General features: G+C 42.1%; 1 protein-coding gene across 4 annotated transcripts in view; it reads right to left on the bottom strand.

Moving 5' to 3' along the window:
* Window positions 1-15734, bottom strand: part of ankfn1 (ankyrin repeat and fibronectin type III domain containing 1) — an 82418-nt gene that overhangs the window by 16834 nt on the left and 49850 nt on the right. For all 4 annotated transcript variants that reach the window (XM_023341511.1, XM_023341512.1, XM_023341514.1 and 1 more), the window contains 7 exons: window positions 15015-15210; window positions 13073-13283; window positions 8844-9038; window positions 8102-8215; window positions 6920-7017; window positions 6286-6376; window positions 3384-3491 (listed from right to left, as the gene is read on the bottom strand). In XM_023341511.1, the coding sequence (XP_023197279.1) occupies window positions 3384-3491; window positions 6286-6376; window positions 6920-7017; window positions 8102-8215; window positions 8844-9038; window positions 13073-13283; window positions 15015-15210 (1013 nt within the window). The remainder of the gene's footprint in view (window positions 1-3383; window positions 3492-6285; window positions 6377-6919; window positions 7018-8101; window positions 8216-8843; window positions 9039-13072; window positions 13284-15014; window positions 15211-15734) is intronic.

Genomic DNA, 15734 nt, shown 5'->3' with positions numbered 1-15734 from the left:
AACGGTCTGCTGGCGTGTGTGTGTGTGTGTGTGTGAGTGTGTGTGTGTCTGCAGCGCTGCAGGATAACACCGTCTGACAGCAGACTAATCTGACAACAACTCTGCGGCCGACTGCGGAGCGCCGCCTAATAAATAAAGAATCGAGCTCAGGTTGGAGCTGATTAATGAGACAACATATTTCCCGCCCCACCTCATCCCTTCGCCCGACAGCCTGAAATAAGAGCAGCTTCACCTCCGCCTCACACGGCTCTGACCTTTTTGTAACCAGTTTTCTCTGATTGTAAACACCGAAGTGACAACAAGTCAAGCGAGCGCTTGGAGAGTGTAATCAGTGGAGAGGGAGGGGGCAGAGGAAAAAAAAAACCCAAAAGAGTATTATGACTTATTCTGAGTTAAATTGCTAAGAAAAACCTGCAATCAAAACGAAATGGGTAAAATCACATTGAGCAGCAAAAATATGTTCGATTGGTCTGATAGGAGAAAGCCTCAAGAGCCGCAGGACTAATGAGGACTTTCAACCGAATGAGCCGGATTTTCACCTCAGAAACTTGAACTGAGCTCAGTTTACCGGGACATTTTACTGAGCAATGGAGGCTGCTGCGAACTGAGATACTTTCTAAAGAAAGAATTTCTATTTTAAGCAGCAAACCCGGTCCAAACCAGACCTTTCCTAGAGGCAGGAATGTGGTTGTCTGCTGTGTGAATGCTGTGGGGTCAGACTAGCTATCTCATTTCCATTAGTCTTTATTAAAATCATTGTCATTTTTGTGAATGAGAGAAGGTTTGTTGTAAATTTAGCCACTTTAAAACAAGTTTTGTGTGATTTTATCTAAATGGGACAGTGCGCATTAATGAACCGATTACACAGTTGCAAATATACCAGATTTAGCACAACGCAGATTTCCGTCCATAGTCCCATAAAGCAAACAACAATAGATATAAGAGCAACATAAATACAATTTCATGAATAAAAATAAGAAATACAGTAAAAATAAATTAACAATAGACGTGATAAACTATTTTAAGAGGTCCACAGCAAAGTGCAAGCTTTTAAAAAAAAAGTTTACAAAGCATTATCTGTCATAATAATAATTGCTGAAACATAAAGTTTGTAAAAAGATAGATAAGGTTCAGCAGTTACAGTGATGATTGCTTTAAGCTTCCCCTTACAGGAGAAACAGGTGGAGCTCTCTGTAGCTGTCAATATTTCAACACCTTACATCCCTTTATTGATAAAGCATCCAGTGAAAAGGAAGATTTTCTAAATTGACCATCAAAGTCCCCCCTGAAAGGCGACCTGGTTCTATTGCTATGGGTTTTCATTAAATCTTTTAGAAATGGTGGGGCCTTACTCATAAAAGATGTGAAAATAAGAGTAATTTTTAAATAACTTTAAATTCTCAACACGTAAAAACAATATACATTTTTGTCTAAGATTAGGTAAATACGATAAACGGGAGGCAAATTGATGCAAATCAGCTGAGAACCGACTGAAGAAAAGCCAACCTAAAACCTGACTGTTTTAACCCAGCTGGGTCAGAAATGAACAAGATTAAAATAGTTCCTAAACTTTGCGTCTGATGTCGGCCGCGTTCGTTCAGGGCTGTTTTCCCTCCGACTCTGTTAAGGTGTTGACCAGGTGGGGGTCTGAGCCAGCGCACCGATGCCGGCGCTCTGCCAGATTAATGTGACGTTGTCTGAAAGCGATGGAAACACGCGCGCACACGTCATAAATTACCGCTGCCCGCTGCTGAACCGGCTCTTTGTGCCCACGCTAATTAATTTTACACATTTATTTTTGGCTCTCTGAGAGTAAACTGTGTAAATATACAGCCCACATGGGGGCGGCGGGTGTAACGTTACAGCTGCAAACACAGCTGGAATAATAACCAGGCCGGACCTCCACACCAACACGACGTTTAACGCCGAGTTAAACCTGCAGAACCGGTAATGCGCGGTGAAAATGACAATATGATTGCCTTTAGTGCATATTGAAAATCAATGGAAACTGATTTCCTGCTTGATCTCCATGAAATTATAACAAGTTTTTTCTTTTGCTGCTGGACGTTTACAATATGTTGATGACAATTACTAGACAATCAAATTGGCTCTGAGTTTACTGGTCCAGCTACCTTCCAACTCCAATCCATGGTTGCGCGAAACGATCAAGACTTAAAAAACGAGATTTTGGGTCCAAGCATCTTAGTCCAGCTTCCCCATCAACATCATTTAACTCAAGCCAGGTGGGAATTCAACTCTGCGTGAAAAGTCTAATTTAACCTCTGAATGTTTAAGAATTGACTGCATTCAATATCAGCTTCAAAATCAATTTTACCTGATTAATATGAATAGTTTTTTTTTTTTTTTCAAACTCACATTCCAGAGGTAGATTCACATGTAATCTAAATTTCTAAGCACATTTTAAGTGGTTGCAACTGTAAACGTAACCACATGAGTCAGACACTATTCAACTGAGTTTGTTGCTAAACTCATAACCAGTCATTTTTATGTAAAAAATCTGAGTGTGAGCCTCATGTGTCTGGTGTAAACGTTACCTTACAGACCCAGGTTTGCTCAGTTTTACCACTCATGTCTTTATTGGCAATGGAAGTGTCTGCCAGACAAATAATTAGCGGCGATGTAAGCGTTGGTCAGATGCTTTTAGCGGCAATTTAAATGTCTTTCAGACATTGTTCTGAGCCTCGGGAAAACGCTGCTGTGGACCACAATGTCAGCAGCAATCATCTTAGGAAATAGCAGGAAAATAGAATTGAAAAGAACACAAATTTGCACATATTTGAGCATTTTTGAAATAAAATACACTCCTTGCCCTTATTTGCTAACACTTCATTGGGAGGGGTGTGCATAAGACTGACATGACACTGACATAAACGTGACATAACACCTGTTATGAACATGAACGAGTCCTCATGAATGGTTATGACTGTTGTCGTGAAGTGTCATTCGGTAAATAATGACACTTTTAATGCAAAGTTGTACAAAAAGTTGCATTAAAAGTCCATTAAAATGGCCAGCTTTGCATTATTCTGTAAATCAACGCAAAGTTGTACTAAAACTTGCATTGAAAGTGCATTAAAAGTGTCATTATTTACAGAATGACACTTCATGGCAGTAATAACCATTCGCAAAGACTCCTTCATGTTCATAACATGTACACGACACGATACCCACCCATTCAAATAATGTGTTAGCCCTTTAATTTTCTAAGAATAAATACCAAATTGTCGATGCCATGAATGAACATCACAACGTTGAGATTCTCTCAAAGATACAAAGCTTTAATCGTTTTAACTGGTCCTGTTGTTGAGGACCAGTTTCCCCCCCCGCCCGCATGCCGGTGCAGCGGCGTCACCTGGACTCACCTCCGCAGCAGTAGTGTGTGTGCGTTGCTCGGACCTGCTGCAGCAGACGCTCCATGGCCTCGATGTGGCCCCGCCTCCTGGGTTCACGGCCGTCGCTCTCCCTCCAGTCTGCAACCAGAGGCATGTGGTGAGACACTGATAAAGGCATCATTTGTGATGCCGTGGGGTCGGTTCACGCATCATTTCAGGTAAGAATGCAGGAAAAAAAACCAAACAACTCAGTTTTCTGCGGAGGATGAATATCAGAGCAGATGCAGCCGTTTGTATCCTGAGTGGAGGGCTGCTAACATTCTCTACGATGGATCTTTCACAACATCGTGAAGAAGTGGTGTAGAAATTTAGATAGTAAGTCAAGGTTTCAAGCAAGGACAAAAACAGGTTATTTTTCAAATTAAGTACTTTTTAGAACATTTGAAACAGCCGAGGAATGTATAAAGCAAAAGATAATAAGCAATACCTACAAAAATCCGAATGCTCAAAAATTTAAAAAGAAAGAGAAATAATATCAGAGGACAATTTTACCTTCAAAAGTCTTTGGTGAGGACAAAGAATTAAATGGTACAAGTTCAGCGACTGAATATGTGGAGCATTTTCCTGACCAGCAGGTAGGGAGGAATGAATCGAAAGGATTTGGCTTCTGTTGTACGCCTGCTGGTTCCAGTACACCTTTTATTGCAACTATTCCTTTGGGACAATAAGACAAAAAAATAAATCTTCTTATGATACTCGCTCTTGTCTTTAGCTCTTATTTTATTAGTTTGTTTAATTGAGCCAAATTTCTCAACTACTTGTTTTGTTGCTGTGTTTGTAATTTTGTTCGTTTTATCAAAAACAGTTCTCAAAGAAAGTACAAAGAAAGATCAAAAGCCGATGAGGCTCAAAGGACTTCCTCTGATAAATTAAATAAATTAAATAAAGCCCAAATGTCCTTGGACAAATGAGGGCATCTTTCAGATATCCTTCAATGTCTGCCAGACATATTCTGTGGTAATTCAGGCGTCTTTCGGATGCCTAAAGAAAACTCAGATGTCTTTCAGACGTGTTCTCTCCAGTGAGACGTCAGACTTTTTTTTTTTTTTTATTTTTCCAAAATTTCAGTTGATTTACGTGGCACACATTCACACCCAATCAAATCATTCATACAATTCAACAAATTCGACGTCTTTCCTTGATGGCAACAAATAAACGTCTTTCAGACGTCTTCAGATGAAAATATCATTCGGAGATTATTGTGGTGACTCACCCACGGCGAAAAATGAAACACTTTGAGATGTCTGTATCAGTACTGCAAATACCGAGCCGATGTCTCCGGACACAAAGTGTCTTTCAGACGTTTTGGACTTTGTACCATTTCTAAGTTGCCTAGATGTTCTCATGACCAGCTCAGGTGTTTTAGTGGTGGACCAATTCATACTGTCTCCCAGACATCGTCAGCTATAACTCAGATGAATACAGATGTCTTTTACATGTCTTTAATTGTAATAAAAACATCTGTAAGATGTCTTCACTAATGCTTTTTAGACATACAAACTAATAAGCAGTTCCCTAAAGACTTCACCCTCTTTTCAGCCTATATCAGACTTTCATCTAGTGCAGTCTGAAAAGAATAATGAATAATATAGCAAATATTGAAGCTTTTTGGACAGGACATTTTTCCAGATCACTTCAAGCAGTTAGAAACCTTCCTCAGAGGAACAGGACCGGACATTCTGGGCCCGTGTTTCTTCGGTGACTTCTGAAGGAGAAAAACCGATCAACACGTCGGAGAGGAGAGTATGTTGCTGGAATCTGCGAGGACTTGTTAATGGATGCGGGGCTCTCGTGTTTTCGCTCTGCTCATTTAAAAACACCCGCCCACACACTCTCTGCCCTCCGCCGCTGTTACAGACACACCGAGTGCAGACACGCGCGCACGCTCTCGCAGCTCAAGGCTGAAGTGCTCGCAAAAGAAAGGGAGTCGTGACGGAGAGCTGGAGCCGATGTTCCGACCCGGAGGACCTCGGAACAGAACAAGCGGCGCTGTTGACGCTGGTTTTCAGACGGAGAGCTCATTCGCCGTCCACCTGAACGGCTTTCTGAAATATCTACACCCAATCAGTTGTACCACAGCTTTTCTGCATGTTTTATAACTTTAAACGCACAAATACACTAAAATGAGCGATAGATTTGCCTTCAACATCGGAAGGAGACATCAACAATGATGTCAACGTTGCAGTTTGCAATATGTTAAATACTCAAGCAGCCGACGATAATGATAAGTGCCACTTCAGAGATTTACATTGGTGTTTTGAAAGCCGCAGAGACGCAAACAGGAGAATAAAAGAGATGCGGCATTCCTGTTTTTATCTAGCACCGGGGTTTTCAAAGCTCGATGTTCCACTGAAGCATGTTTCACTGATGGCTTTCCCTGCTCCAGCTATGCATAGCGCCACATAACATGATGCTTTAGCCGCTTTGTCATTTGCAGTTCTGACAGTATAAACCACCTTCTCCTGTGACCGCAGTTCACTTAGCCTCCTGTAAAAAAAAAAAAAAAAAAACTCCCCGGGTTTTTCATTTGCAGACAAAACAATGGCAGTGGAGCATCTTCAGATCCAGCCTATGAAGTTTACAACTTTTAATAGTCATGGTCACACTTCCTCCTTTTTATATTCTTACTGTGCTTCCCCCAGACTCTGCCTCCTTACTCACAGTAGCTTTAGGTGCTAAAAGTCTTTCCATTTTATCTCTGGCAAAGGCTTGGTGAAGTTGGCAAAATGTTCGCTGTTGCTTTTTCTGGTTTATTTATTCTTTTTTTCCCACCCTCTCATGTCATGCCCCACCCTGAAGATCTCTGGCGACCCCAACGGAGGGGGTCGCCCTCCCCCCACATTGAAAAGCTGATTCAGTGACGGAAACCTACTGGACGGAGCGGCGGATGGAGGCAGGGAGGAGGCAGTCGGACCCCAGCCCTTCATGTTGTACGCCGACACTCGCACGTAATAAAGCCGACCCTGAAACACAAAAACCGGCAGAGCAAACGAGGATTTTAGTTAGTGCTCTTATTAAGTTCTTCAGCCATGTTTTAAAAATAATGTTGCTACGCTGACAGTGTCTAGATGTGCGTTGATGTTAAGACTTGAGCCTCTGATAGTTTCTTGATAAAGGCAAGTTGTTGGTAACTTCAAATTGTACCTATGTACGTTCTGAGTGGATCGAATTGGGCTTAAAATCTCTGTGTACAGTATCGAGAAACTTTAAAACAGGAATTCCAGTGGCAACATAGTCATATTTCGCTCATTGGTGCAGGTTGTTGAAACGGTGACCACGTGTTGGCGTGATCTCATGTTTCGCCTGAAAACTGGATCAGACAGCAGGTGCCGAGTGTCCAACCGGCGGCAGTCCTGCAGCAGTTGTTGCGACGCTGCATTTCTTTGCGTTGCGGGAATATCTCCGCCGGCTTCGCTCAGCGTGTCCTGGCCCACTCCATTAAAATAGCAAACATAGTTAATGTGAGAGAGAGCAGAGGGAGGAGGGGAGGAGGATGCTGCCGTTACCGTGGAGAGGCTGCTGATGGTGCATTTGAGACTCTGCAGATTATCCAGCACCATTTCACCGGCGAGCAGCGAGAAATCCTCCAGGCAGCTCCACTCCACTGCACACACACACACAGAGAAAAAGCACACAGACACACACACACACACACACACGCAGAGGTGGGGTTAATTACGCCAAAGGTGTTAGCAGCAAACTGCCTCTCTTTTCATTGCAGATCAATAGTTCCTCCTGAGGTGCTCAAATCATCATTAACCTTCTCATTGTTTGGCTGGAAGCCTGCAGCGCTCGTTGACTGTTACTTTCTGTCTCAGCTCAGTGGAGACGCTCAGCTGTGAAGCACATTTACCTCTGAATCTCACAACAAGCATGTTTTTGCTCTGTAATGACCCAACAGTAAAGGAAACGTTACAGGATGTTTGTAGACAGCGGGCTTAACCAGCAAACTAAGGAGAAGCTGGGAGTTTTGATCACACCAGGACTAAACTGGAAACTTCTAAACTACACACAGAGAGACAGAGAGAGAGAGGCTTTTATTCCTTAAAGGGACAGTGTCATGTAAAACTGATGTTTTTGAACTTTACACCATGTCATAATGTTATTCCCTCATCAAAAACATGCAGAGATTGTTGCCTTGATTCTTGCATGCATATTTGAGAAATCCTTTAGTCTCCCATGAAACTATTCAGTTTTCCAAAATGCCTGGTTGGACCTAACATTGCCCTAAAAACAGTTCGGGGAAAGTGGCTGCACGAACCTCTGAGCTTTTTGGTTTTTTGCTCTTTTTTTTGTTCAAAATACACTAAATGTCTGCTAAATGATAAAGAATAACTTTTCTGAGTGGGAAAATGGAAAACAAAATTTCAAATATCAGACAGATCATTTTGCTCGGCAGCTGAATGACCTGTCTGGTATTGTCAGAGTTAATGAAACATTTTGGTTTGCTAAGGAGCAAATTGTTTACTCTTTGAATTAAAATAAAAGCCGGTTTGATATCCGAAAATGTGTCATCAAACTTAACAATGCTGTTTTATTTAGGCCACGTTTTCCTGAGCCATTTCGTTTTGTAGGTGAATTGAACAGATCTAGAGCTGAACATTGATTTCATATTTTTTGGAATATATTTGTCTTTGTTTTCTTGTGATCTTTCTAGGCTGTGTGTGTGTGTGTGTTTGTGTATTCACCTCTGTACTTGGTCACCACTGTGGAGTTTAGACTCTGCGGCTCCTGGAAGGTGACGGTCAGCGTGTTGCTGCTGCTCACGTTCAGTCGAACCATGCTGGGGGCCTCCGGGGCACCTGATGGGGGGCCAAAGAGACGCATCAGCTGCAGGGGAATTACTGTTTGAATAGGGGAGACATTAAGACAAAACAAACACCTTGATCTATGGCTGTCAAAACAGACAGCCATAGATCTATCTTGGCCTCTTTGAATCCTTGTTTGATTCAAAGAGGGTATTTGAATCCCATACTAAGCCATTTTCCAGGACTTCCTTCCTTTACCTCAGCAATAATGGCATTGTACTGTAGTTACCCCAGGGTGATGCGGGATAAACTAGCTTATGGTTTCGTTATCTCAAAAGTTTAATTTTCTGCACTACCAGGAAGCCAAAAAATTTCAACGGAAAAAAACCTTCACCTTGTCTGCTTTCAGAACTGGGCTTAAAACTCTCCTTTCTTTGCATTTATGAATAGAACGCATGTCATTGACATCCACTCTGTCTATGTGGTTAGACTGAATCATGCACATTCATGATTTGAATTGGGTTTTTTTTTTTCCCAGTAATATGGCGTAAGACAAATTTTTTATCGTGAATCACTGCTACATGAATAAACTCCCGCTCCTTCTCAAGTTCAACTCAAGCTCTGTCATTCAGGGAGAATACCTGAGCCGCGTCTTCGGGCGATGTCAGTGTTTTTGACTCACGTGCGTGCTGGAAGCCCGTCCTCATGCGCTTGTACAGCTTGCTCCTCCACTCCCACGCCCTCAGCTGCTTGTCTTTGTGGCAGGCCTCGAGCGACAGGCCGTCCCTCTGAGCCTGAGCCGCCAGGTCGGCCGCCCGCCGCTCGGCCTCCTCCACCAGGGCGCTCAGGTGGGCCTCACGACTCTCCACGCTCACAACTAAAACACACACCCACACACAAAACAGGTTTCAGTCATTTAGATCCAACACATCCTGTCTTTCATACTTTGTAACTTTGTTTTTCACCGTGCTTCATTTTGGTGTTAAAACTCCAGCTTTTAGGTGGTTTGAAATCAAAATTCTCTGAACGGTTCCGAAACATCTTGTTGGGTCTACATGTGGCGTAGGAGGAGCAGCTCAGACAAAAGGCTGGCCACTGTGTCGAAAAAAAGCAGGAGTAAAATACGATTTGTGTTAAGCATGTGGATAAATTTACTGTTATCAAAATAATCTAAGTGTAATCGCAGAGTTATATCCAGAAAGTTTCTTATTGTCACCAACTGTCCGTCCGCTCCAATGTCTAATAACAGTATATATTGAAACAAACATGCATTTTGTAAAAAAAAAAAAAAAATCCACATCTTTATATTAGTCTTACAATATCATGACTAAAATAAATATTCACTTGTTGATTTGAAGGCTTTTTTGTACATTTTAGTAATTTTCTTTTATTATTGTCTAAACCTACAAAATATGTAAGTCTGGAGCACAGCTGCGAACAGAATTAGCATGGACTCATATCCAAATATATGTACAGCCTCAATGGTTTTCTTATTTTGCATGTTATGTTGGCCCTAACGTCCCCCAGCGCTGCTGTTTTCTGTGCATCAGGAACTCGTCACGCAGCAGTCGCCGCAACGAAGCATCTGGCTGAGCAGGAAGAAACACCTCCAGGCCTGCCGCTGGGAATGCGTGGTGGTTATGGCCGATGCCCATCCGTTTCCAAGTGCAGCCGAAAGAACTGTGTTTCAGGGTAGCTGCACATGTCATTCTCATCTTTATGGCAGACCACAGATGGTGGCGTGATCCCCAGCAGAGCGGTTTTGCAAGTTGGGCCTCAAAAAGAGCTTTTATTTTATCTCCCCTTAAAATTAAAAACGCAAAAATAAGTGTACATTTCATTAAGATTGTTTACCTTTTACCTGTTTTATTTAATATCTTAATGAAACAGAGAAAGTAATAAGGAGTTTTGCCTGGAAAAAATCTGTAAAAAGGCATTAATCCAAAACTTAAGAATCCACTCACACTTACCTCTAAAACATTTTGATGGGTTATTTGTTTTCTATTTTGTTGGATATGGATCTTTTTTTTTATGTATACAGCAGCGTCAAAGTCTGTTTTTGAATAAAAGTCAAACAAGCAAGCTCCTTGGTTGTTTTTAATAAATGGCAAATACTTTGAGATCCAGCCAACATTTCCCATGCTAAGGAGATTTTGACCTGTCAGTGAAGATTATACCCTAAGAAACTTTTGCTTGTGCGGTTCTTGGTTTGTGGCAGGGGAGTGTGGGGGCACAAAATTATTTTCAGGGCCTCAAATGATCCTTGGGTTGTACTTTGGACACCCTTGCTGTGTTAGGCACTGAAACTGACTTTATGATGGATTAAAATCAGAGAAAAACATCCAGTTGCTTTGAAAATACAGAGGAACTAGTTTCTATGGTGATTTTCCGCTTATCCTGGGAGCATGAAAGAAAAGGAACCCAGGGCAACACTATGTGAAAAAATATAAAATAAATTTTTTGAACTATGTGCGTCGTAACTTGTTGGTGGCCAAACATGCCAATTTTTATGTGTCTACATATGTTTTTTTTTGTGTGTAGAGGCTCTAACAAAAACGTTCAGGTCCAGTTTGGAAAGTTTTGGATAATTCCAGGCTGAAATAAAGTAGAAGTGAATTGAAATTTGAGTGAGAGCATTTTTTGGACAGATCTGACAGAAAACTGTAGCCCTTTAATATTGCTAGACAGAATGGATGAAAGTATATAGAAATGGATTTTGATGTTTAAGCTGTTCATGCGGAGCTGAAACTGTTGCCATGAAATTAGTTTTAATCCTAAAGTTTTGAAGTATTTAACAAGGTGACGTCACAACTCTTAAGATCAACATCATGTTGGGGAAAAAAAAGAAGCAATAATCAACTTTAAATTGTGAATGTGTAACAACTGTGTAATCAAAAGGCCATTTCAGTCATTTTAACTACAACTTTCGAAAGTTCACAGCTATGGACCACCAAGCAGGATCGTTTTTATTCACACTTCTTGTAGTAAAACCCCATTGTGCCTAAAGGGAACGTTTTTGTTTATTATGTTGTTGTCGATTTTGTAAACGCTGCTCACTGCAAACATTTATAGCATAGAACTCTTGATCAATTCCACACATTTGATGATAACAGATATCAATTTTAAGCTTAATCCAAGATTAAGTTTGACCTGACCCCAAAGTCAGAAGCACAGTCTTCTGTGGAAACTCATAGCATCTCACACACACACAGTTCTGTTTTTGTGTCTTCTGGGGACTTTATATTGACTTCCATTAATATTCTACAGCATAACCCTTACACCATCCCTAACCCTACCCCTAACCATCACATACCTAACTCTAAGCCTAAAAAACACATACCTAACCCCTAACCCAAAAACAGCATTTCCCCTCATGGGGACCATGAAATGTCCCCACAAGAAACACTGGTCTTCACAACCCCACAATGTAGACAGAAATAGGTCCCCACAAAGATACAAAAACCTGATTCACGCACACACACACACTTAGAGCACCATCTCCCCCCACCTGGCCGATTTTACTTGGCACTTGAGGAATGACACAAACAGAGCCGGCGGCCCCCGGAGGCAGAACAGCGGCTCTGTTTGTTTACAGGGATGGGATTGTACCACCGTGTGCGGGGCGAAGCCCTGGCTCCAGGGCTCCAGCGGACCCCCGCCTCATACCTCCCCTTCGGCACAATAAATCACTTAGCTGTAATTGCTGCAGCGTTACACGCATCACTGGAAAAGTTCAACCATTAAACAACAAGCGCTGTTAGAGCTGTTCGGCGGGAGGCCGCGCGGTGTAAAGTGGCCAATGTTTCTGTAGCGCTGACAGCAAGAAGGCAAGAATCACCTGTCTGCAGAGGACAATGGGAAGACTGATGGAGGGGCTGGAATAAGAGGAGAGAGGATTCAGACTGAATCGGCTGATGCAGACCTTCAACAAGCGTCTCTGTATCTGATTAGATCAAGGAAATCTAGCTCACTCCTCTATAATAGTTGAGGTTTATGTGGTAGATGAATTTGAATCTGTTTTTTGTTCTCTGGACAAATCCTGGAGTCTGCTACAACCATCTGATCGCAACGTTCTGGGCTGCAGAAAGACCTGAAGGACCTCCTCCTGCTAACTATTGTTGTTTGGTTCTCCTAGGGTTGTCCTATGATTCTAATTATACCAGGTCTAGAGCTTAGGTGATTTTAGGATTAAGGCTGAAATTTATTTACATTGGAAGTTAGAACTCAACACAAACAGCAGCTCCGAAAACCAGCGGCTTATTTTGGCTGTGCTCAGAGAACAGACTAACTGCAATTAACAATGTGAGTTGGATTTTTTAAGCTTTCAAGCAACGCTACACGTTCATTGAGAAATGCAGCACAAACTGTGTTTGTGACTGATTATCTGACAAAGGTGCAAAAAAAAAAAAAAAAAAAAAACCCAACAACAATCTAAACAAAAGAAAAACAAGTTATTACTTCAAGTCTCATTACATTTTTAGATCCAGATACATTTGGGTCCCCAGATACTTGTGGTCTTTTATTGTAGCAAACCCAGAGAAAAGCTACCAGTTCTCACAGATATATGTGTTTTTGACAGTTTCTTCAGGTCTTATAAATACAGTCGACATGTTTCTGCTTCCCAGTTAATATTCCCTTCTACAGGTTTAGAGCAGAGGCAGGTCCAGCTAACATCTCTGAACCAAAATTAACAAAAGGAACAATTTGTCACTTTTGGTCCAGAACAGGCAGAAAGTTCAACTAATGTCTCTACTCTGAGTCAAATCTGAGTCAAGCGGCAGGTTTTACTAATGTCTCTCTCTGAAGTTGGTCCAGGAAAAGGTGCAACTAGCACCTCTAAACTATAAACAAGAGCAGAAGGTCTAGCCACCACTTCTGATTCAAGACCAGCAGCAGGTGCGGGCTACTCACAGTGTGGACTCTCCTTCCCGCCAGCCTTTAGCAGCAGCTTGGCAATGGGTGTGTTGTTGGTCATGATGGCAATGTCGAGCGGCGTCAGGCCCTGGCTGTTGGGCGTGTTCAGGTCCAGCTCCTCAGCAGAAAACTGGTAGAGTAGAATCTGCACGGTGTCCAGATCCTGCTGCTCCACGGCCTCGAAGATGCAGTCGCTGCCCTGCATCGTCTGAAAGGAGCATCATGGTTACTCGAGTGTAAGATGCTGTTTCCCTCCTGTAAAATATGATCTGAAGTTGATCAGGCTTCCTGAAGGCCTTCAAAAAACTTTCCTGCAGAGCTTCGCGGCTCAACAGACGAACATTTTCAAAGGAACATTTGCTTGTGAACACACTTCACTCTGTGACCTGTGAATCACTCAGACATTTTAAAGACTGCATGTCTCTTTGAAACTCGTTACAGCCCTAAGAATAGGAACTAACAATCTCAGACACAAGAATGTTTGGAGCAAAGGTGGGAAAATGTGTAAAGTGGAGGCAGATAAAGTCTTACTTCTGCAGATGACTGATTTTCAGTATCTCTTTTCAATGGACTGCAGCTACACAAGACTAAAAAGTCGGGGAAGAAAACCACAGCAGGATGCTTTGAGGATGTTTGGAGCAGTTGATTTAACTTGGAGGATGAAAACTAATATTACACGGAAAGATCTCTTGCAGAACTTCCTGACTCTGGCTGAATGTTTTGGGATTCTCGTCGTCTTTCAGGATGCAGGTGTGACGGTGTTCGACATTAAGGGTCTGAACAGGGAGTGTTAAATGTCAGTGAAGCGCCGCGTATTGATCGGCTGCTCCCCTCTTCATCCGTCTGCGTCTTTCCTTTCATGTCTGCTGTTGTGGCTGGTCTGTAAATGTCAGTAGGCTGGCAGAAAATTCTGGAAGGCTTTCAACGCCCACACACACGCTCGCGTGTGCACCGCAGCGTGATCCATCTCACTTGATGAGTCTAAGTGACCAAATGTTTCGTAGGGCAACAGGAAGGACATGATGAAGGAAGCTGAGAAAAAAAGCTAAGCTGTTTCAGAGGCGGACAGAGCGCCACTGAGGATGGCACCGCGCCTCTAAGCAGCGGCAACGGTAGGTTTCAACCTTTCCAAAGCCCAAGGCAGTGGCTCAAAGATCCAGTTATAGTCGCAGAGTTGGCACTCTGCAGACATCACCGTTAACAGGATCAGCGAAGCAGCAAACGAGACGGTTATTGATCCATCAGTCTGAGAGCCGAGCGGAGCTGCAGCTTTCCAGGGTTCTCCTCCGACATCGATGTTGTCGAAACTCCTCAGAAAGTGGTTCAACATTCCACTGAACTTAAAGGAGATTACTTCAACAATTATTTGTAAAAGATTTGGAGAACGTGACATCCCAAAGTCTTGTAACTGTTTGTACGCGTCGTCTGTCCATCAATTTTGAAATCAAAATCCCTGATTTTGTGATGCTAATTTACAGATTGATCAAGGACAATAATTTGACATCAGTTAAGACTAAAGTGGCAGTGTTGTGGAAGTTAGATATTCTGCAACCTGTATTGGAAGTCTGTGGCCATTTCTGTGAAAAATTAGCAATAAACTCACACCTGCACTGCAAAAAAGTGTTGAATAAACACTGTGAGCTTTAAATAAATTAGATTTTCTTTACTGTTTAGATTGTAATAACCTGGAGAGAATATGGTCAAAAGCTTTTGCAGTAATGAGTGTTGCATTTGAATAATTCAAACTCTGTCATATTACTGAACAAAGTGAATATTCTCAGTGTTGACGTCACCTTTATTGCCTTACCTTTTTATTCCTACTGAATCATGCAAAGCAATGATTGTAGGGACTGAAAATGTAAGACAAACTTTGATGTTCATGTGTTTATCGATTGATAGGACACATAGCCGCTTTCAACGTCGTCTCTGCTGAACTCACCGAAGCTTTCCGGAGGCGGTCCGTTTTTCCAAAGAAGTAGGCATCTTCAAAGGAGGAGGTGCTTCCCCGCAGCTTTTCCGACAGGTTCCTGTAGAGGCGCTTGGCGGCGCTCGGTGACGTTGGCCCACCGGGACACTTCCTAGTCTGGGACAACTGCAGGTTCTGCATCTGTTGGGTCATAACGCCTGGGAGATGTCTGCAAAAGGAGGGATGTAGAGAAGTTCAATGCCTCTGGTGAATAAAATGAGTGTAGATATCGCAGGCTATAAAGATCAGCTTGTTAAAGAAAGGATAGAAGAAAAGAAGGGTCAAAATTAGCTATATAATGCTAGCATCTAAGCTAGCATTGTTGGTTAACATTAACATAATCCAAAAAGTAGGGCAAATAGTTCTTAGGTCAAAATTAGTTAACAGGGCTAATGCTTACTAAAGTGATATAATAATTGTTTACGCTGAGAAACATGCTGTTTTTATCAGGTTTGCTTAAACAACAAATACCTGAAACAATAGCTCAGTTAAAAACATTACAGCTAGTGTGTAATTTTAAACAAATACCATCAGTCAGTAATATAAAAACAAAGATTTGTTTTAGTTCCTCTCGAGGTTATCCCTCGGAAGCACTGACCTTATGATCCTCGACAAAATCAACACAAAACACGGGAAAGATATGAAACAAGAAGGATAAAAAATTGCCATGTCAATGCCATGACAAGAATGCTT

Source organism: Xiphophorus maculatus, chromosome 10 (genome assembly GCF_002775205.1).
Source record: "Xiphophorus maculatus strain JP 163 A chromosome 10, X_maculatus-5.0-male, whole genome shotgun sequence".
NCBI lineage: Eukaryota > Metazoa > Chordata > Actinopteri > Cyprinodontiformes > Poeciliidae > Xiphophorus > Xiphophorus maculatus.
Note: the sequence above shows the minus strand (reverse complement) of the source record. Positions and strands in the feature narration are given on the sequence as shown.